Source organism: Marmota marmota, unplaced genomic scaffold (assembly GCF_001458135.2).
Source record: "Marmota marmota marmota unplaced genomic scaffold, marMar, whole genome shotgun sequence".
Taxonomy (NCBI): Eukaryota; Metazoa; Chordata; class Mammalia; order Rodentia; family Sciuridae; genus Marmota; species Marmota marmota.
Genome location: NW_025999999.1, coordinates 17,646,430 through 17,670,460, shown reverse-complemented (window position 1 = coordinate 17,670,460; position 24,031 = coordinate 17,646,430). Strand labels below are relative to the sequence as shown.

The 24,031-nt window shown below is 34.6% G+C and overlaps 1 protein-coding gene and 1 long non-coding RNA gene across 4 annotated transcripts in view; one reads left to right on the top strand and one right to left on the bottom strand.

The window, feature by feature from the left end:
- Ccdc186 (coiled-coil domain containing 186) overlaps positions 1-21,364 on the top strand; it is a 44,700-nt gene extending 23,336 nt beyond the window's left edge. For all 3 annotated transcript variants that reach the window (XM_015494822.2, XM_048807371.1, XM_048807372.1), the window contains 10 exons: positions 5,000-5,104; positions 5,639-5,737; positions 5,896-5,982; positions 7,159-7,301; positions 11,076-11,331; positions 12,270-12,459; positions 13,733-13,813; positions 15,028-15,238; positions 16,390-16,609; positions 17,437-21,364. In XM_015494822.2, the coding sequence (XP_015350308.1) occupies positions 5,000-5,104; positions 5,639-5,737; positions 5,896-5,982; positions 7,159-7,301; positions 11,076-11,331; positions 12,270-12,459; positions 13,733-13,813; positions 15,028-15,238; positions 16,390-16,609; positions 17,437-17,520 (1,476 nt within the window). In that variant the 3' untranslated portion in view covers positions 17,521-21,364. The remainder of the gene's footprint in view (positions 1-4,999; positions 5,105-5,638; positions 5,738-5,895; positions 5,983-7,158; positions 7,302-11,075; positions 11,332-12,269; positions 12,460-13,732; positions 13,814-15,027; positions 15,239-16,389; positions 16,610-17,436) is intronic.
- Positions 28-16,953, bottom strand: LOC125618001. The gene is made up of 3 exons (XR_007349208.1): positions 16,818-16,953; positions 7,318-7,321; positions 28-38 (listed from the first exon to the last, which is right to left on the bottom strand). It is a non-coding gene; the product is annotated as an uncharacterized LOC125618001 (long non-coding RNA).
- Positions 21,365-24,031: the final 2,667 nt, after the last annotated feature.

Below are 24,031 nucleotides of genomic sequence, written 5' to 3'. Positions count from 1 at the left end.
ACCTAGGGCTTTATGCATGCTAGTCAAGTGCTCTTCCACTGAGCTACGTACCCCATCCTTTTTAAATTTTATTTTGAGACAGGGTCTTGCTAAATTATTCAGGCTGCCCTTGAACTTGTGATCCTCCTGCCTCTGCATCCCAATTTCTCTAGGATTACAGGCATATGCCACAATACCAAGCTGCAAATATCACTTTAATAAAAAATAAATATAATTAAAAATAATTATAAAAGTTGGTACCAGATGCCATAATTTTAAGCACTAAATGAGCTGATACTCAAAGTAATAAAAGTCTGTAGTTGATATTAAGTAAAAGAGCAACTCTGAAATGTGACTTGAATAGAAGAGTAATATAGAAATATATCAACTTTGAGGCTTTCAAAAATAAGCCTAATGATATCCTTTAAAACTATAATCCTGGATTACTATATTAAATAATTCCAAATCAGTATTTTTAATAGCCTTTGGGTATTCATATGTTAGTATCATCAGAGAAGACTGTAGGGAGAGTAGTCTACAATGGTCAAAGATAGGTTGCAGAACAGTAGACTCCCCTTAAGTCTGCACAGGTATATGAGGAAGCTACCAAGGCTAAGAAAGAAATGCCAGAAAGGAACAGGGTAGCAATCCCTAGAGGTCTCCAGGGCTGAGCCATTTATTATTTCCCTTCCTTTTGGTTTTCAGAATGAGGAATTAGAATTCCAAATCCACATGGACAATAATAGTTTTTAGCTGCCTGAATTGCTTTACGATATGAACATAATACTTGGACTAATATCTAATATTTGAGGAACCTTCCGTATTTTCATCTATTGTCAAAAGAGACAGGATCCTTAAACTTACTGGAACACTAGCATTGAGGAGTGAAAAACTTTACAAATATATGAGCTCTGTATATTTAGAGAATGGGTGATATCTGATTCTTTTTTTAAAAAAAAAGAGAGAAGAGAGAGAGAGGGGGGCGGGGAATTCCTTAATATTTATTTTTTAGTTTTCGGCGGACACACATCTTTGTTTGTATGTGGTGCTGAGGATCGAACCCAGGCCGCACGCATGCCAGGCGAGCGCGCTACCGCTTGAGCCACATCCCCAGCCCGATATCTGATTCTTAATGACAGCCTTGAGATAGATGGAACCAAATACTCTGTAAGTGCATTAGAAAAGTGGGTTAAGGCTGACATCTGTAAGGTAAAATGGTGTGGATGCTAGAAAGTGAAAATAACAACCATACTAGCCTGGTATGTGAAAATCAATATTTACCTGTTCTTTTAAAGTAAGGCTTTTCTTCCCAGCAAGCATTTAGTTCTGTACACAGTCATTGCTTTCAGAGAGGGTCTGGGATAGACCCCTGCTTACACCCTTGCTTACATATTTTATGTGTTACCTAATAGATGTGAGAGGGAATCTCTGGGTCAAAGCATACAGATCTCTAGGACATACTACCAGGTAGTCTCGACACCCAGATCATCAGATCAAATAGAAACTATTTTGTTCCCTTCCCTTAAGACTTCTTTGGGGTTTAGCTAAAATCATTTTTAATGCCTTACCTCTTAGAACAAAGCCTTTTATTTTGAGTGTAATGAATAAAGAAGGAAGACTTCCCCCAATGTATCTGATGTATTTGATCATCTACCTGGTGGCCTACCTTTTCACCAGCCTGGTCTCAGGATAAGATGTTTTCACCAAAGTATAGGTGTGGCTGGCAATAAATGTGTTCTTTGGCAACATGATTTGGCAGTTCTGGATACTTGCCAGACAATTATGCTTCAGAGAAAGCTAGAATAATGGAGTCTGGTATGGAGGCAGTACCCAGACCAACAGGATGCAGGAGATCTAATTTATTACCAGGATTGATATATTTTATGACATGTTCCTTCCACTAGGTCACCTAAAGCAAGACTTTGCCATTTAATGTGCTCTTCTCCCAAGGTGGTTGTGTTGTCTGTGATAGTCTCATTCCTAAATGGTTTGTTTTCTCATAAGGCCCACTAATGGAAGCTAGAGCTCACTTTAAATTAGCTTTGCCATTTCATGTCACCTACTAAGCTATATTCTATGTTCTGTTCTGTAATTTTTCTATACTATTACCTTATTTTGTTGACTATATTCTATTACATTATGGAATAAGCACGTTCAGATTTACCCTTCCATCTTCTAAAACTAAAAAAAAAAAAAAATGAAACAATATATGAAGTGAATGTTTTTAGATTTGAGACAATAAGCAGCATGAGACAGTGATCCTTGAATGAAGGGAAACAAATGACGTACAGTGCTAGGAGGTTTCCAGGCTGCGTTACAATGAAAGGAACCTAAATAGAGGCCAGCAGTCCCCCTGAAGAGAAGAGAGAGAGTTGAAAGTGTGGAGAACAGGGAGGACAGAGTTCCAGAGATCAGAAAGGAATATGGCCAGTAATTCCTAGAGTTACTCAGGGCTAGGAACTATTTGTTTCCTCTAGCCAAAGAGATAAGATCTCTTTACACACAGGGCAGCAAGTAGGCAGGCCCCAAACGGATATTGTTTTAGTTGTGGGGGACCAGTGGCCTTACACTACGTTTGTTATGGACCCACCTTATAAAGCTTTAAAAGCAATCTTATTTCAGGTAAATTAGCTATGCCTTAAAACAAAGTCCAAAAATATTTAATAAAAATCTTGACCTAAGAGCACAAAATTCACTGTTTAGCCAAAGGAAAACTACCAGCATGCAAGAAAGCAAGAAAATATAGCCCATAATGAGAATAAAGCAAGAATCAATCAATAGGAACAGATCTAGAAATGATACGAAATGTAGGATAAGACACAAGGATGTTAAAACAGCTATTATAAATATACTCTCATATGTTCAAGAATATAAATAAAAGCATGACTATGATAAGGAGAGATATGGAAGATAGAAAAAAGACCAAATTCACATAATACATTGAAAAATACATTGGATAGACTTCACAACAGATTAGCACTGCAGAAGACAAGATTAGTGTACCTGAAAACAGCAATAGAGAGCTGCATGCTGGTGACTACCAGATTCGTAACCTCTGCCCAGAACTCCAGATTCACATATTCAACTGACTACTTGACATTTGACACCTTCAATAACTTAGAGGCATCTTAAATTTAACACTTCTAAACCTGAACTGATAATGCGCCCTTCCCTCCATTGCTTGCCTATCTCAATAAATTGCAATTCATCCTTGCAGTTGCTCAGTCCAAAAACCTTGAATTTATCCTTGATTTCTCACAGTTACCATATCCAATTCCTCAGCAAATCCCCCCAATTCATGTCTTTCAAGTCTTTTCCTGTCAGCTTCTCAGTAAGCCCCTAACTACCCTATCTAAACTTTCAGTACCTCCCCCAAAATTTCTCATGTCCTTGCTTTATTTTTATTTCTTAGCACTTATACCTAATATATCATTTACGTATGTATTTTATTTTTTATTTAACTCTTAAATAAAAAGTTTTTGTAACTCTTAAAATAAAAAAAAATTAAAAAAGAGAGTAGGGATTTTTTTTCATTTTCTTGCACAACTATTTCCTCAGTGCATAGAACAGTAACTAGTACATAATAGGTGCTCACTCAGTTAATAATAAGTGAACAAATGAAACACAGTTGATACCTTAGCCTAAACACATTCACTGTGATTCTTTTCCTTTGTTCAAATATTTATTTAATAAATATTTGTTTGGCACATAGGAATATCTTAATTGCTATTTTTCAAGTAGATGAAGCGAGTATCTACCACATGTCAATGCTGCTTTAGTTGTTGTTGAATTAAAGACCAGCAACTCAGAAGTAGATGTGTTTCTTTAAAATGACATATAAAAAGCAGTGTGTGAAGCAGAAATGCAAGTTGAAGGATTCAAGAAATGATGGGAAAGGTATTCCAACTAGAATAGCAGGAAAAAAGGAAAAAAGAAAAGTGAGTATTTGCTGTGGGAAAACCAAACTGAGTAGAACAAAAGATCCATATTAGGAGTTCCTTCATTACTTCTATAAACATCAATTGAACAATTAATACATGATAAGTACTGAGTTAGTTGCTGTCCAGAAGCTTTATACTCAATTGGGTAAACATATAACCTTCAATACAGCATATCAGTTGTTAGAATCCAAGCCATCCCTGGGTTCCATCTGTGGGAAGGCAGAGTAGCAGCATCTACAACTTTGTGAACTGAAGCTACTAGACGAAGATACCTAAGCTCTCATTTAAAATTTTCACTGTAGCCCAAACTATGGCACTAAATCAGGTCTGTGCAGGAGATTACAAAAAGCTGCAGAGCAAGGGTTGTATATTTGAAAATCCCAAGAGTAGAAAGGAAAAGTGAAGAAAGAAGAAAAGGAGGAGAATATTGTCTTGTAATGGCCACAAAATTAGGATATTTAAAGAGTCAGGGGTGGTCAAGGAGCAGGTAAGAAAAGGATAAAAATGAGAAAAAGTACTTGAATTTGATGAGAATAGCCCAGAAAAATCTTTATAATTGCCATTTTAGGAGAACGGCAAGGAACAAAACCATATTGCAGCATCTATTAATTAAAATGCAGTTTTGAAATCTGAGGTTGTGGCTCAGTGGTAGAGCGCTCGCCTAGCACTTGCAAGGCCCTGGGTTTGATCCTCAGCACCACATAAAAAAAAGTAAACAAAATAAAGATACTGTGTACAACTATTAAAAAATAAAATATTTTTTAAAAATGCAGTTTTGAATAGATATCATGGCCATAAACCAAAATACTCTCTTTCATATAAGGGTATGCAAAGAACTATCTGACGCTTTGCTTTTCTTATCTGGTTAATAACTTCTGGTAATTTGCTGAAAACTAACTTTATTTAATGGCTATCAGTTCACTGTGTAGGCCATTTAACTTTCTATTAGAAACATAAAATATTATTGCAAGAATAGTATACCACCCCTTGGTACAGTAAGAACTTTCCCTACTCCATGGTTACTTTTTTACCATTCTTTGTGTCATTGTGGCCAACTTTGTCTTTCTTTGTCAATGCAGGAAACCAAAGATAAACTCAAAGACACAACAACAAAGTTAACACAAGCAAAGGAAGAAGCAGATCAGATACGACAAAACTGTCAGGATATGATAAAAACATATCAGGTATGTTTAGCTTTTCAAGTAGATTGGTAATAAATTGTGGGAAGCCATTCTCGCACGTGATTTGAGTTACCTCCCTGTCTGGGTGTGAGGCACTTAGACACACTGTGTGTAATAAATTATACGAAATGTCAGTATTCCGGTTTCATTAAATTTCTGTATTGGCAATATCTGAAGTATAGAATGGATTTGATAGAACAGTTAAACAAGTTGCAGGTTAATTCCTCTGTTAAACTACCTGCTGCTTTGGATCTTATTAGAGCAGTTTTAACCAAGTGAAATTTGTAGAGAATGTCAGAAGGACAAAAATGCAAGGAAATTTAAAACTTTAAAGAAGAAACTACTTTCTATTATGTTATATAATATGCTATTCTTATTCATGCAAAATTGACTTTTAAAATCTTTCAATGCATTGTTCAATTTTAGGTACATAGCTGTATGTTTCACAATTAGTAAACTCAGCTGCAAAACTTTCTTAGCTTTTCAAAATATAAAGCTTTAAAAATCATCATTTTTTCCCTGTTTTCCTTCCATTAGGAGTCTGAAGAAATTAAATCAAATGAGCTTGATGCAAAACTTAGAGTCACAAAAGGAGAACTTGAAAAACAAATGCAAGAAAAATCTGACCAGCTAGAGGTGAATACTTTTGCTCTTTGAATATCTTAGACTATGTAGTAAATACAGAAAGAGAGACAGAGTAGGTGTTGTTATCTACTTTTAAAGCCTTTTGGAACAAGTAGGCGATAAGTTTTAGATGTAGTTTAGTGCATTATGATTTGTGGTTTCTTTTAAAGATGCATCATGCCAAAATAAAGGAACTGGAAGATCTGAAGAGGACCTTTAAAGAGGGTATGGATGAACTGCGAACACTGAGGACAAAGGTAATCAAATCTTTAGTTATGACTCCAGAGGAAGAAGGGTAAATATCTTTAACTTTGGATTTACTCTGATTTTTGAAGGGGTGGGGAAAAGGTAGTTACATAGAAATTTTTTCAAAATAGCTGAGTGCAGTGGCCCACACCTATAATTCTAACTACTTGAGAGACTAGGCAAGAAGATTGCAAGTTCAAGGCTAGTATGGGCAACTTAGTGAGACCCTGTCTCAAAATAAAAAATAGAAAGGGCTAGGGGTGGAGCTCAGTGGTAGATAGATCACTCTTGGTTTCAATTCCCAGTATTGCAAGGAAGAAATGAAGGAAGGGAGGGGGGAAGGAGAAGTAGGAAGGAGAGAAAGAGAAAGGGAGATAAAAGAAATTTTACAAAATAAAAAAATAAATAAAAGAACTCAGAGGAGCACAATAGCAATTCTCTGGTAATATAATTGACTTTCATTGAAATGAAAGTATATTCCATGTTAATTTCTTTGAAGTATTTGCCAAACATTTGTATTCCATTCCATATTTGCTGTGATTATAACTTATCCTTGGGCCTTTGATCTAAAGATTGTTGTTTTAGCAAATCATTTGGAAAGATAGTTGAATCTAAGAACTATGAGTGCCAGAAAATAGTAAGAAAACTATCTGTTTCTCCTTGGGTATATTTAATTGTCTTAGATGGGTAAAGATTGCATTTCTAACAGCCTGTTAAATCTCTTCCACTGTTTGAAGTCTTTAATTGTCATGGTAATGTCCCTTACCTTTTAATATGATTATGAATAATATTATATATTATCACAGGTATCATAATAGGCCTTTCAGTTACCACTTTGAATCTGGAATCACCTAATAATTTTCAAAGAGTTTTTCATATACCTTCCTATTTGTTCTCCATGTCAGTTATTTGAAGTAGTTGGGGAAGATAGATCCTTTTTTTTTTTTCAGATGAATAAATGAAAATTAGTAAAAAATAAAGTGACATGCTTAAACTCTCATGACTGAATCACCAGAAATCTGCAATTGAAATCTAGGACATTAACTTCCTATTGTATTTTCTTCATATGAACTAATACTGCTTTAGAATTAAGCCTTGATTTCTAATATGTAACCACTATCTGAAATAGTTTATAAGGAATAAGAAAATATTATTTGTAGTTTAACTTGGTTACGATAATTTAATAGGCAAAATGTCTAGAAGATGAACGATTAAGAACAGAAGATGAATTGTCGAAATACAAGGAAATTATTAATCGCCAAAAAGCTGAAATTCAGAATTTATTGGATAAAGTGAAAATTGCAGATCAGATACAGGATCAGCTTCAAAGGTACAAAATTAACAACATCTCTGTGTTGATAAACAAGCTTTTTACTTCTATTTCAAGATTATATTTTTAAATGGAATTATTGCGTGAAGAACAATTTTTACAGTTTTACTAGCTACAATTCAAAATTTTTCTCTCTTCACTTGAACTTTTTTGGACTATATTTGAGCTCCCACAATGGATTATAAAAATCAAAGTTTATATTCCCTAATATAATTTGCAATAACAATTTATAAGACAGATTGGTTTTATTTAGTTTCTTCAACTTTGAAATTCCATTAACTATGTAGAATACTTTTTTCCTTCTAAAAGGTAAATCTTGAAGAGTATCAAAATCTAGATTTTTGAATGTGCATTGCTTTTAATGTAATGAGTTGACATTATTCCTTGTCTTCTTATAAAACTGTGTAACTAAGCTCCATTTCTGGCATTGCCTTGCAGAGCCTCAGTTGAGGTTGAATTCAAACAGTGTCTTCTTTTTTGCACCTTACACACACCCAAGGTGCTGAAGTAATTTCAACCATCATCCAGATTGACACCACAGAAGTTCATGGTCACTGACCTCAATTAGGAATATTTATGCATTTCTGTTCCTACTACATGTCTTTGATCGGAGCCTTCTACCCAATTCTCTTAGCATCTCTTCTAAACTTGATCACTTTCCTCACTTTTCAGGTTTCCCCTTTACCCCTCTACTCCTGGCAAATGATTGCTTCTTTATAGAAAAAAAATAGAAGTTGTCGGATGACAATATTCTCATCATCTTGCTATTAGTCCTTTGAACTGCCCATATCTGCATTCTTTCTTTCCTTTGCTTCTGTTATGGAAGAAATGTTCCTGCTCCTCTCTGACCTAATTTTTCTTTCTATTTCTGTTGTGGATCCATGTTCTTCTGCCTTCGCAAGGCCTTTCTTGATTATTCCTTTTTTATCCCACCCATATCTCTTATATATCTCTGCTGACTTTCCTTTTCTTTCTGTATTTAAATATGATCATACTTTTAAAAAATCAAAACTCTTTGGATCTTCCTCTACCAATGTATTTTTCTCCTTTTCACAAACTTTTGATAGAATTTGCTGTACTCATCAGCTGAAGGACATCTAGGTTGCTTCCACAGTTTAACTATTGTGAACTGTGCTGCTATAAACATTGATGTGGCTGTGTCCCTGTAGTGTGCTGTTTTTAAGTCCTTTGGGTATAGACTGAGGAGTGGAATAGCTAGGTCAAATGGTGGTTCCATTCCCAGTTTTCCAAGGAATCTCCATACTGCTTTCCATACTGGCTGGACTAATTTGCAGTCCCACCAGCAATGTACGAGTGTGCCTTTTTCCCCACATCCTCACTAACACTTATTGTTGTTTGTATTCTTAAGAGCTGCCATTCTGACAGAAGTGAGATGAAATCTTGATGTAGTTTTGATTTGCAGGTCTCTAATTGCTAGAAATATTGTACATTTTTTCATATATTTGTTGATTGATTGTATATCATCTTCTGAGAAGTGTCTGTTCAGTTCCTTAGCCCATTTATTGATTGGGTTATTTGGGGGTTTTGTTTGGTGTTTAGCTTTTCTTAAAAAAAAAAAAAAATTTTTTTAGTTGTAGTTAGACACAGTACCTTTATTTTATTGTTATGTGGTGCTGAGGATCAAACCCAGTGCCCGATGCATGCTAGGCAAGCGCTCTACTGCTGAGCCACAACCCCAGCCTGTCCTCATGGTGTTTAGCTTTTTGAGTTCTTTATATACCCTACAGATTAGTGCTCTATCTTATGTGCAAGTGGTAAAAATTTGCTCCCGAGATGATATAAGGAGCTGATTCATAGTGGGGTTGGAGAGGGAGTGTGGGAGGATTAGACAAACAATAGATAGGACAGAGGGGTAGGAGGGGAAGGGAGGGGGCATGGGGGTAGGAAAGATGGTGGAATGAGATGGACATCAATACTTAAGTACATGTATGAAGACACGAATGGTGTGACTCTGTACAACCAGAGATATGAAAAATTGTGTTCTATTTGTACAATATGAATTGTAATGCATTATGCTATCATATAAAACAAATTAGAATAAAAAATAAAGTAATTACTTTTTTAAAAAATTAGCTGTACTCATTCCCCAGTTCTTTACTTCCTTTGTTGGGTTTCTTTCTATTCTAACTTTGATCTCAGCATTCCATAAAATTTAATATCCCCTTAACTATGGTGGATATAGCTCAGACCCAGCTTTGCTTGAATTTTTAGGATCTTTTAACAGTGTTAAACTTACCTTTCTTGAAATGCTCTGTTCCTTTGGCTCTGTTTTTATCATGCGTTTTGGGTGTTCCTGCCTTCTGGGCCACGCTTTCTTAGTCTCTTTATCAGGCTTTTCTTTCTGTCAGAAAACCCTCTTGTGTTCAAATTTTGTCATTCCCTGAGTGATCCTAATTGTTCCTCTAATGTGCATCAGATTCTTTGAATCATTATTGTCAGCTCTTTTTGCTTAGCTTTAGGCACATAAGTACCAAAAACACCTTAAACTTTAATATATCCAAAATTGAGTCCTTTCTTCTGTCCACGAATATGCTTCTTCTTTCATGTTCTGGGATAAGTGATGAGTTTAGCACCCAAATGACTGTCTAACCCAGAAACCTGGGGGTCATGCTTGGCTCTTCCTTCCCTCCTCTCACATACCTAGCCAGTCCCAAAGTATTAGTGATGTGTCCAGTGTTTAATATCATTCAAGTCCGTTTACTTTTTTATATTCCCTCTCTTACCTCCATCATCCAAGCCATTGTCAGCTCCCATCTGGAAAACTGCCATAGCTCATAAACTGATTTTTCTGTTTACTTTTTCTCCAGGACATTTCCTACACTGTTATTAGCATAAACTTTTTAAAAAGAACATTTTCTCAAAACCTTTCAGTGATTTCCCATTGCCTCAAAGATTGCCTAGGAAGTTCAAATGCCTTAGCATGGCTTGTGAGATTAGTGACCTGTTCCTTGCTTCTTCGTGCCTTCCTCTTTTTCACTCTTATATTTCAGCTGTAGTTTGTTAACGGATTTTTAAGGCCTGTCAAGACCTTGTCAAGTGCTAAGGATGTAGTGAAGTCCTGATTATCATCAGTGCTGAATACCTATTGGTACCAACCAGAAACCCTTCTCCTTTTCCCTTTCCAGCTTTAGCACATATTCATTCCTCTTCCTAGAACTTATTTTGAATTTTTCCCACAAACTTCTGCTTTTCTTTTTTCCTTTTTCTTTTTGAAGGATAACAAATTATGGCCCATAAGCCAAATCTAGCCCACCACCTCTTTTTGTAAGTGCAGTTTTCTGGGCATCTAGCCACACTCATTTTTGTACATATTGTCTCTGGCTATTTTCATCTACAGTGGCAAAGTGGAACGATTGCAACAAAATCCATATGCCAAGATGCCCAGCTTATCTACTGACTGGACCTTTGCAGACAGTAAATGCTACTTTAAGTATTAGTTTGAGCATCACTTATATGAAGTTAGGCAACTTGCCGGGTTTTCATCAGAAACAGTTATCACACTCGTGTAATTTCCCTTCTTGATTAAAAGTTCTTTGAAAGCAGGAGCATGTAGGCCCTGCTCATTTATACTCTCAGTCCTTAGTTCCTATTATTTTATTCATTCATAAATATTTGGATGAATGAATAAAAGTCTCTTTATAAAGCATTGCATTTAAATTGAAAATTTTAATGAAATTTTAAAATTCCCCAAACCATTAGTTTAATGTCTCTTAATAGTCTCATATTTTCTGAAATATAAACTTTGTTTTTTAGAGGTAAGCAAGAAATTGAAAATTTGAAGGAAGAAATGGAAAGTCTTAATTCTTTGATTAATGACCTACAAAAAGACATCGAAGGAAGTAGGAAAAGAGAATCTGAGCTACTGCTGTTCACAGAAAAGCTCACTAGTAAGAATGCACAGCTTCAATCTGAGTGCAATTCCTTGCAGTCACAATATGATAAACTTTCCTGTAGTGAAAGTCAGTTGCAAAACCAATGTGAACAAATGAGACAGACAAATACTAATTTGGTAAGTATAAATATATGTATTTAACTCTTGAAACAACTAACAAGAAACACAGATTAAAATTTCCCCATAGCATAAAAATGTAGTAGTAGTTAATTTAAGCACTTTTCTATTGGCACTGACTTTCCGGTAATTTCAAATGCTTTAAAAAAAAAATGTTGCGGGCTGTAGCTGTAGCTCAGTGACAGAGCACTTGCCTAGCATCTGTGAGGCACTGGCTTTGATCTTCAGCACCACATAAAATAAAGGTATTGTGTCCATCTACAACTAAAAAAATATATATTTTAAAAAATGTTGGTTTTTTTCCTTTCAACTGACATGATTTGTAATAAATTTTCTCCCTAAAATAATAAAGAAGAATGTTTCACTTTTGAAAATAAGAAAGCCATGGTTTCTGTCATTCTTAACTAGAATCATTATATATTTTTTTAAAGGTAATACTTTACATTTATTTTAAAAAATAGTTTCAAAGTGGTTTAATATTTCCAAGTTATTAGAATGTCTTCAAATTACTCATAAAAATAGTTTGAGTTTGTGCTGGGATTGTGGCTCAGCAGTAAAGCGCCTGCCTAACATGCGCGAGGCCCTGGGTTCTATCCTCAACACCACATAAAAAAAAAATAAAAAATAAAGATATTGTGTCCACCTAAAAAAAAATAAATAATAAATATAAAAAAATAGTTTGAGTTTTTGAAATTGCAAAAATTCAAAGACCTGTGTCACAGGTAGTTTTGCATGTGAAGAACAACACACTCATTTAGTGTATCCCTTTGCCTCACTATATGAGAATTTGGAGGAGCTCAATAAATAAAACCTTGTAAGGAGGAGCTATAGAAGACTGTCTCTCAGGGACCATATATTTTTAAGGTTGTCATTTGAGCAATAATAGAAATAAATATATGATTTAAATTTTTTTTCATTTTATCTTACTTAATATTCAGGAAAGTAGATTGTTAAAAGAGGAAGAACTTCGAAAAGAGGAAGTCCAGACTCTGCAAGCTGACCTTATGTGTAAACAAACAGAAGTTAAAGCATTGAGTACCCAGGTAGAAGAATTGAAAGATGAGTTAGTAACTCAAAGACGTAAACATGCCTCTAATGTCAAGGATCTTACCAAGCAACTTCAGCAAGGTATAAAATTCTTCCTCATTTAGACCTTGAATATATTTGTTTCTTTTAATCATTAAAGATTTTGTAGAAAAAATATATTTCAGGTTCTACCACATTTACTGGAGCTATTTATTCCTTTTAACATACTAATTTTCATAGATAAATTGCTAACCTTGCAGTTCTATGAACTGCCTGTCTTCTATACTAAAGGATATTTATTCTCAGAGCCACAGAATGTAAGAATTGTGGTAGGTATTACCTTAGGGCAAGAGTGTCTAAACTTTTTTGATTACATACTTTTTTATCAGTAAAAAATATTTGGTTTTCTCCAATTTATGTGTTTATTTATGCATTTTAGATGTGTTAGATAAAAATAGAAATTTGAAAAGATTTATCTTTAAGCGTAAATAAAAATTGTAATATTTTCTACCTACATATGCCTATGAATTGATCTGTACTGCATTTAGGGTACCTGGATCTACATCTTGTCTCTAACTTAGAGATGGTTGAGACCTAGCTCTGCATCTGGGTCGCAGGAAACAGACCTGGAAAGGTTATAAATTACCTGAACACAACAATGATCAACTAGAATTAAAACCCAGATTTCTTTAATTTAAAATGCATAGAGGTTATTGGGTATCTGTACTGTGTGCTTGGACAAAGATGAATAAGACAAGTATTCCAACTAGCTATTCTCTTACCATTTTCCACAACTTTATTTATTTTCAAATAGGGTGAAATGTATGACTTAACATGAATATGTTCAGTTATTTGCTATAAGAATTCAGTTGTTTTTGTACTTATAATTGAAGGGAAATTTCTGGTAGGATCCTCTAAATCTGTCAGGACTTCTATCTATCTATCTATCTATCTATCTATCTATCTATCTATTTAAAGTTGTAGATGGACACAATACCTTTCTTTTATTTATTTATTTTTAATGTGGTGCTGAGGCTCTAACCCAGTGCCTCACACATGCTAGGAAAGTGCTCTGAACCACAATCTTAGCTTTTGTCAGGACTCTGAAAAGTTAAGTTCAGTACAAGTAAATGATGCCAGTGTCAGTTATCATAATGTCATTTTTGTATATTTTGTATTTGACCTGTACAATTCCAAATGTCATTTTATATGAATGACATCTACAGCTTTCTAAGGTAGGTATTCAAGAACTTTGTCTTATTATTATTATTATAGTCTATGCCATTTTTTACTAAGTGAATTTAGCAACTAAAATCAGGGATGGATGGGACGGTCATGATGATTATTGTAAGTAATCCACTTATTTTTCCTATAGCACGAAGAAAATTAGATCAGGTTGAGAATGGAAGCTACGATAAAGAAGTTAGCAGCATGGGGAGTCGTTCTAGTTCATCAGGTAAAAAAAAAAACAAAACAATGGTTTTAGTTGTTATTTAGTAATTGAATATAAAAATAAATAGCATTTGGGTCTTAAAAATATTGATATGCTTTGTTTCCTTTTGAAACAAAATATTGAAGTTTTATATAATTATTTTGTAATAAAATTTGGGATTCTCTCTCTGTCTCTCTATTATAACTTCTACATTATACTGTCTCCTAGGAATTGCACATTAGAGGGGCAAAATATTATCAGCTATTACAATAGTGGAAAAAATGTGTAGTAGAAAGAATGTGAATTTGAAATTATTGTTGCATGTTTATATCCCACCTCTGCCATTTTTTATTTATATTTTATTTATATTCTGTTCTATTCTCTCACTATGAAGTTGCTGAGGTTGACCTCAAACTTGCAATTCTCCTGTCTCAGCTTCCTGAGATGTTGAGATTACAGGCATGTGCTATCACACCCAGTTTCTGCAATGTATTATATAATTTTAGATAAGATACATTACTTAAATCTATACAGTGGGGTTGAGAAACAGATTTTTATAGGGTAAAGAGGACCAAAAATTCATTTCATTGGTATTGGTAAAAAGGAAGAGCTAACCATCGTGCTTACTATAATGCGCTGTTCTGAGTGCTTCACATATATTAACTCATCTAAATGAGATAAATATATTAATAATCTTATGAACGGTAAATAATATTACTAATGCCATTTTGACATGAAGTAGCCAAGGCACTGTGAGTTTTAAATAATTTGTCCAAAGTCACACAACTAATAATTGGAAAAGTAGGATTTGAACCTGGATAGATTGGCTCTGGAACATAATCCACTATATTCTGTCCTCCTTCTCCTCTCCTATATCCTACATTCTGCCCCCCACTGTTTTTTGTTGTTTTTTGTTTTCTGTTCTCTTTTACTTTAATTTTGGTCTGACTTATAATTGTTATTCTTTCTCTTAGATCTTTTGTTTCTCTGTTGCTACTTTCACACCCTGTTCTTGAGAGACATAATAGATGGACGCTTTGCTATTTTATTGCCAGTATACTCAGACACAAGAAGTTGGTTAGCCAATAACCTATGATATGTTCTACATCCAGCTATGTTAGGGTGAATATTTGAAAATGATACCAAAATAAACGATACATGAGATGAGAGTCTAGCATGCTAGACTACAAATAATATCTAAACTGATTTTTTTTTTTGTATGTGTGCATATCATTTAGGGTCCCTTAATGCTCGGAGCAGTGCAGAAGATCGATCTCCAGAAAACACTGGGTCATCAGTAGCTGTGGATAACTTTCCAGAATTGGACAAGGCCATGCTGATTGAGAGGATAGTTAGGTTGCAGAAAGCACATGCCCGGAAAAATGAAAAGATAGAATTTATGGAAGACCACATCAAACAATTGGTGGAAGAAATTAGGAAAAAAACAAAGTATGTATTATTATGGTAGCACTATCTGTTCCAAGTCTATACTTCTCATGGTAAAAGCACTCTTTTCAAAAATCAATCATATCAAGAATTCTGTCTTTCAAAAAATATTTATTTATTTAATTTGAGAAAGGGTCTCACATCTTGCTCAGGCTGGTCTCAAACTCCTGGGCTCAAGCATCCCTGCTTCTCAGCCTCTCAAGTAGTTGGTACTACAGGTATGTGCCACCATATCCAGCTTAATAATTCTTATAATCATTCGGTTCCAAATATTTTATGATCACCTACTGTATTCTAGGTTTGGGGAATACAAAAATGAAAGAAAACATAGATCTAGGGCTGAGAGTATTGCTCAGTGGTAGAGTGCTTGCCTAGCATGCATAAGACCCTTGAAGAAGACATAGAGTTCAGTAGTGTGCTACTTGGCTTTTTATTTTCATGTTAATGACTCTAAGAGACATATGAAGTTTTGGATATTTTTTTTTCCTGTTGAGCAAAATATAATTAGGTAATTCCTTGTACTATGCCTGTTAGCATTTATCTTACTGATTACCTACAGCCACTGAGTGAGAGTGAGTTCTCTGATTTTGTAGATAAGTTAACTGGGGCCTAGGTAAAATCACTCTTATCTGTCAGGATTATCCTCTTGTGAGGGACAGACATTGAGCTAGAGATTCAGACCCAGCTCTGACTGACTCCAGAGCCTGTCCTATGCCATATTCCTCTCACTGATACTGTACTCATTTAAATAAGAGATGTTGCTCTTATATTGCAGGTCTTTTCCTAAGCCATTTTAATTTTAATTTTAAATATGTTACTAAAAGTTTGCCTATTACTTTTTAAAAAAGTTTAAAAATAGGAAAACAATATTAATAGAAATCAGAGCAATAAAATAGTTGCTTAAATATTTTATGTAAATAAGGAAAGGAATTTAAAAAGCAGTGTATATATCATTAATCATGATAGAATAAAAGTAAAATAGCTGAAGAAACCATCTGAATAAGGAAAATTCTTTTCTAATTTATTAGGTTATTAGTTTAATAGGTATTTATTTTATGCTAGGCCTCTTTATGCTTCTGCTTAGCTGATTCTTACAAATTCCAGTATTTTTAATTCTTCAGGTACACAATTGATAGTGTCATTTTGTTTTGCAGAATAATTCAGAGTTACATTTTACGAGAAGAATCAGGCACACTTTCTTCAGAGGCTTCTGATTTTAACAAAGTCCATTTAAGTAGACGAGGTGGCATCATGGCATCTTTATATACATCTCATCCTGCTGATAGTGGATTAACACTGGAACTGTCTTTGGAAATCAACCGAAAATTGCAGGCTGTTTTGGAGGATACATTACTAAAAAATATTACTTTGAAGGTATTTGTGTTTCTCATTCACTTACCAATAAGTAAAATGGTGCCTCTTTCTTAGTCTCATCTGGCACTTAGACGGGCTAATTCTGATAGGTTTCTATTACTCAAGAGATAAAAATTTAATGTTTTTCTATTTTGAAAGTATAATTTTCAAACTAAGTCAGTTTAGTTATTGGGTAGTAGGATGAATTATATATTTTGCAATGGATGACCTTTGATATACATTGCTATTACAGGTCATTGTTGAAACACTTTTTAAGACTATGGAGTTTCTAATATATTTTCCAGCTTTCTTTTATTTTCTGCAGCTATTATCTATTTGTTGAACATGGGCCTTGATAGTTAGTAATGGGTTTTAAAAATAATTTTTAAATCTAATAATTAATCATTTTATGTATTGAATTGCTATAGCTATGATAAAAAGGTTAAATATGAGCTGAGTATAATGAAACCACCTATAATTCCAGCTCCTTGGGAAGTTGAGAGAGGAGGGTGTCATAAGTTCAAGGCCAGCCTGGGCAACTTAATGATACTCTGTCTCAAAATAAAATTTTAGAAAAGTGGGCTAGGGGATGTAGCTCAGGGATAGAGCACTTGCCTAGCATGTGCAAGGCCCTGGGTTTAATCCCCAATATCATAACTTTGAAAAGGACAGGTCTACTTTACTAAAAACATCTGTGTATCTAATTCAATTCACTAATTCACTTAGCATTTTTGGACTAATCACCACTCCTTCAGTTTCAAAATTTAGGCAAAAATAGTTCAAATTGAATCTTTTTATTTATTATACTTAGTAGTTTTGTTTTCTCTCTTTTCCCCTAACTATTAAAGGAAAATCTACAAACACTTGGAACAGAAATAGAACGTCTTATTAAACACCAGCATGAACTAGAGCAGAGGACAAAGAAAACCTAATACAAAGTTCTTGCCCAGTAAACAGATAAAAGCCACCCAGGAGCAGGTGCCACTGACCAGTGTTGTTGGAAACTTTTCCCTACTTTGTGTATAAGCCAGTCAAAATTTGTTTTGCTTCATCTGTATAAAAAAAGTGTCCTTTTAAAAATGGATGCATTGCTGTGCATACTGTAAGAGTGTAGGCTTTGATGAAATTTGTTTTATATGGTGCAATACAACAGCCTATCATTGAGTCTGAACAACTTAATTTGCTCATAGTCTTAAGTGCTGAACATTACTAAAAGGGCTTTAAAAAAAAACCCTTCTCCATATTTTTTCCCTTTAAAATATGTCAAAAATTATTCATCTTTAAAAATGATTCATGAAAAGACAAAGAAGTGTTACTCATTCATTGATTTACAATTTCCACAACACCAAGAAAAGTAAGGACATCATAAAAATATTTGTTTCAAGCTAGACACAGTGGTGTGTACCTATAGTCCCAGCTACTCAGGAGGCCAGGGGGAGGACCACTTGAAACCAGGAGTTTGAGGCCAATCTGTGCAACATAGCAAAACCCCATCTCAAAATACATTTTAAAAAAATGTTTTGACACTCCAGTATAATATTTGGTTGTCTTTTAAGGATGCATTTGAGTACTTAAATTTTTGTTTTAATGAAAACTGAACTTAATAGAAAAGCCAGCTGTTGGTAAATGGCAATAGTTGGACATTGAATATCTCTGTCAGGTTTCGTTGTCTATCGTAGGTCCATTTTTTTTCATATTTGGATTAATAGTTGAATTCTTAAAATCTTTAGTTACTTTAAATACGGTTTAGAATAACATGTTTATTGAAAAAATTTTCTGTGGACTTCAGTTATATTTTAAAATGTGAAGTGGATCCAGTCATTAGAACAGCGAAATGAATAATTCTTAGACATGGAAATACTTTAATTTTACTAACATTGTATAAAGATAAAATGTACTAGTATTTTAAGGTACTTACTAAGAACCAGTTTCCCAAGAGAAAGCAGCATATGGCTTTGTTAACCATTTGAGCACCATTCTTCACTACTGAAACAATTAAATATATATCAAATTGGAGTGATCATGAAGTTCCCCCAAATGTGATGTTTTAGTATATTTATTTAAAACACAAAATAATTATATATCTAAAAACCAAAGGAATTTTTAAGCCAAATTATTGTATTTTGTTGGATTTTTAGATATTTTTCGATATTTTGTTGGATTTTTACAATATTTATTTTAGATGTAGATTTAAATGTTGTAGTCATATCAATATTTGTCATCAGATTTTTTCTTACCTCCTTTTATTTCTCACCTATTATAATTTCTTTGACTTTGCATTATGTTTGGATTCTTTGTATAATAGGACACCTTAGCTCATCTGCAGGTTTGTTACCACAAACCTCATTTTTGTTTTAGATTTTGGCATCCTTCCTACTCCACCCACCCCCATCCCTGTGCACCAAAAAGAAAGTGAGCCTTGGGGGTGACAGATTAAAAGCCTTCAAAGAACTGTATGGGCTTTTGAAGTTGGACTTGTGGCAATGTCCTTTTAATGGGTTTTAACTTTTTTTTTAAAATCAACTTAACATTATTTAAAAGGTAATTTAGTAAAGATCAGGTCATTTATTGTAGTGTCTTAATTTTTGTGCATGTCAAGTTATACATTGTCATCCAAAAGCAAATATCCTTTTTATTTCAGAATGAAAATGCACATTTAAAGATGTTTTATTTTTAAAATAATTATAAAAAGTATTAGTTTTAATGTGTCTTGCTTTTTATCAATAATAATTTATCAAATTAAAAAAAAAGAGGGTAAGTGCAATAAAATCAATTATTTTCCCATTTGTTTCTAGACATATGGTTGACACTCCAAAAGTCTACTTACAATAGGCAACATATCTAATTTTTTCCTGGTTTCTCATGTGCTATAGATTCATAAACTATAAGATTAAAGTTTTTTCCCTCTAGGGTACAAAATGTATAATGGAGGCCAAATAGTGATCAGATTCATCGTATTCTATGCCTATACACTTTCAAATATATATACATATATATTTGATATAGTTACCATATTTCAAATATATATATACACATACATACATTAGACAAAAATGAAGCATTCAGTATTAATATTTGTGCCACCATTTTAGAGGAAAATTATTAAAAGCCATATTTTGACGGTATTGTTGCCATTTTTCCTGATAAACTTAAGAAACTATGGAAAATTTTTGAAGGAAATAATTTGTTTTCTTTTTGTTCTTCAGTATCTACTGCTTCCTTTTATACATGGATCAGGAATGAGCAAAGTACTGTATAAAAATATGCATGTATTAGCGATACCCATTTCTGTCCTGATTTTCGAACAGCTCCTAATGTAAGGATTTGGAGGGCCTTCCACCAGTTTACTATATTGAATAGAGAAAGAGAAGAATGGGGTGTCTGGAGAATAATAAACCTGAGACCTACAGGGAATTTGTTTTATGTTTGATATTGTACACATCAATAGCTCTTTAGGTTAGCAATATTTTGGTATCTTTGAGCAGGAAATTTTTAGTGTGTGTAGGTACACCTCATAGGTTTTGATTTGAAAGTGAATACTTGCTGTGACTCCCATTCTCTCATCCCATATACACTTTAATCTGTTATAAGGATCAAAAATTGGACAGAAGAATTAATTTCAACTTTGGTGGTTTTTGTGTTTTTTTGGTTTTGTTTTTAATTATCATTTAAAGTGATTCAGGTTATAAACATGTTATTTATTCACTTAATAAACACATTGTAAACCTACCTTATAGGTATTATGTTGCAATTAAACATTCTCATAGAGAACTTATGGTCTAAAAAAAAAATAGCTGGGAGGCAGTAGGAACTGGCCTTTGGGCCTCTTAGCTTATGCCAGCCCTACTTGGCTGAGAAGAGGCTTACTTTACTTGGGCGTGAAGGTGGCTGAGAAATTTCACTTTGCCATGAAACTTGGAAAACTGAATCCTTGCAAAGGTATACTGAGAGCAAATTGCTGTTTTCATGGTGGTTCTACACATTTCCTGACTTTTGTCACAGTTTAATGTTTAATTAGTCTCTAAGAAAAAGGAAAAAAATCTGAGCACCATAAAATGACATTAGGTTTTTACGATTGTACTAAATTATTAATGCCTATTTGATGTTCATAAAGATGAATCTAATTGTTGTCACGCATTTTTCCAAGCTTTGTTTTGTGGTATACTATTTTTTTCTAAGGATTTTTTTCACTTTCTACATACAAACTTAGACCAAGATTTACCTACCAGTGAAAGAAGAGGGCGGGGAAATAAGAAGATTAGTAACCATTAATTTTATAAATGTTATATATGCTACCCTGGTGAAAATATTTTTATAAATCATGTTGTCATTCATATTTCATGAATTTTGACTCTAGGAGCCTATTTTTCAGTTAAGATTTTTTTTTTAAACAAAATGTTATTTTTTAACACTGAGATTATTAATTTTAAACTAACACCAGTTGGTGGCACTAGAAACCTGAAATTTTTCAAGGCTGAACAAGAGAAACAATTGAAAAAAGTATCCAAACATGAATTTTCAGAAAAACAAAAATATAATTGAATATTAAAAATGTATTTTTCTTCTGAAATGGAATTCTTTTTTTAAATGCATATGGCTGTCCATTTTGACTGTGATGATGAAAATCCTTTATCTTCCAGAAGACATATGTGTGTGCATTGTATAGATCTTTAATTAATTACACTGTTCATTTTGTAAATGTTTCTGTATAAAATGAAGCTTTTTAAGATTACTCTGTATATATATTATACCAATTAAATAGGTAATGCCTGGTTACCAAGTTGTATTTTAATGGCATCTTTAATTGTTTTCATGCATCACTCACTAAACAGACTGATTCTCCAGACTATGTGGCAAAATTGATTCAGATTGCTTGAATTTTCTTTTTTTAACTAGACTGGGAATTTTCACTTTCTAGAAAAACTTGATCCTTCCAATAGGATTAGGTCATGATTAGAGTGGGTGAACAATACTAGTAAAGGAATTAAGTTGAATGCCAGATTGTAGTTTAAATTTTTGTTCATTGATAACAAAATTCAGCATTTTAAAAGAATCTGGGCCTGCAGGCATGTGAACTTTTCTTATTGAACCTAATTACTTGATATATTCAGATTTTCCACAAACTGTGGAACTTACTTGCCCATGATGTCTGATTTTAATAATAAAGAACTAATTATGTGCTAAAATGGCATTAATTTAATCAAGTTAATATGTGTGATGGTGTGTGATGTATTTTTCACATCACAAGGTGTTAGTTTCTATCTCTAACAGCTCAGGTACCCTTTAATTATGCTAATGAGGTCATTCTTAGAAAGAGTCCCCTGAAGTCAGAATCTGTAGAATATGGGCAGTTAACGGAGTGGAGAAGGCTTTCCTGACATTCTGGTTCTGGAGCCTGTGGTTGCAAGAGAAAGGAATACCCAGGCAAGGAGCATCAGTTGAGAAAAGCGCTATTGGCCTGTGGTTCTTAATTTAAGTCACAGAGCAGGAGGAAACTTGAATTGGAGGTATAGTGAAGGAAGGAGGCTTTTGTCGCTTTTGTCCCAGAGGCTTAAAGACTCAGACCTTTTGTCCCCACATTGGGCGCCAATTGCCAGGTTTCTGTTCGAGACTAAAACACTCAGGAGTCACTCCAGGGGAACTGGTCTAATTGGGCTGTGCGAAATAACCACACAAGAGACAGAAATACCTTTTTCTTTGGGGTCGCTGTGACGGCTCCTCTGACCTTAAGGGTCCGCAGGGAGACTGAGTGAGCACACGCTGACCCCTTTTATTGAGGAGAAGCTATTCAAATGAGGCAAGGGGTCAGGTTTCAGGAGGCTGAGTCTATCTTCATGATGTCCACTGTCAGCAGGTTGACTGACATCTAGGTAGGCCACACCCAAGGGCACGGTAAGAGAAGGGGACACACAAAAGGTGTTTCCATGGAACATTCTATCCCAGACAGGGCAAGGGGTGATATCACAAAGGAACAGGTGAGCATAGCTCCACCCATGGGGCTATAGCAAGAGACACCCATGCACAAACACTGCCCCTGGAACCCAAGAAGGGTGGGGAAAGTCTAGCAAAATGCTGCCTGACACCTCGGCACCCAGCCAGGAATGTGACTCAGTCATGTGCAAGGTTGGTCTCCCACAGGCTTTATCAATGCCTCTCCTTTCTGCTAACTATTTGAGTCCCATTGATTAGACTGCAGAAGCTAAAGTCAGGCAATTGGAAGCTCACTCGGATGAACTTCTTATATCCAAGTTGGGTTTTTCTTAATGGAATCACCTTAAATTAATACAGAATGAGACCTGCTGCTTTAGGGCAGGCAGCTCAGGAGGACTGCTCTGGCTGACTGCTCATGGTTGAATTTTAGTGATTCTGAGGACAATGCCCCCATAGATGATGTTTCTGTCCCTGCAGAGGTGCTCTATTAATTGCTTATTTGAGAAACTAGATTCATATTTTTTTCCAAAACTGGAGGTGGAGGGAAGAATACATTTAAGAAATATTCTATTTCTGAACAATTTCAGGGCTTTTTCTTTTTCCTCATTGCCTTAGGGCCATGTTTTTTGCAAGGCTACTGCCCCTAGTTGTACTCCAGTAAACTACTGGATGCTATATTCAAGAGACAGAATCTCTACTATCTAAAGGTGCGAAAGTAGCTCTATTGGAAGTCTAGGATCCACTGAAATAACAAATTTACTTGTTGATAGTCATTTGCTAGGATGTTAATTTCTAGGCAGAGTAACTCAGTATATTAAATATTAGGCTGGCTTTCCATATTTATTTCACTGTAGTTTTTGTCTTTAGTAAAAAGTTCAAGGGCAAAAAGTGGGCTATGTGCTTATCCCAAGAAATAAACATTCTTTAAACCTGCCATGCTACTTAGTGTTGTTTCCTCTTCTTGGTATGAACACCACCAAATGCCCCCTGCTGCCCTTGATGCTGTTCTGGAACTGTACTGTTGGCTACCTCCAGCAGAGAGCCTGATCAGCATCTATTTGGCTCCCAGTGGAACCCTAGAGGTAAATCCCTTCTCTTCCCCAGAAGCCAAGTCTCCAGGGTCCATGCCCAAGGAGGGTGCATCTCTGGGTCTCAATTACTTTGTTCCTGGTTTTTGTGCTTTGTGTTAATTCCGTTGAGGGTGCAGAGAATTGTAGGGAGAGCTTGTGGGTGGAACAAGCTGTTGGAAAGGTCCGTTCCTAGTGTCTCTAGTTGAAATTCAGAGCTCACAGAAATAGCATTATATATAGTGGCTGCTTTCTTAAGAATTAGTTGCAGTTTGTGGATAAAAGCAGCTTTGCCAGGGATTGGAGATGCTGCTTAGTGGTGGAGGGCTTTCCTGGCATGCATGAGGCCCTGAGTTTGATTTCTGGCACTGCAGAGTGCACACACACACACATACACATACACACACGAAGCTTTGTGTGCTTGCTTGAAAACATTTATTACCTT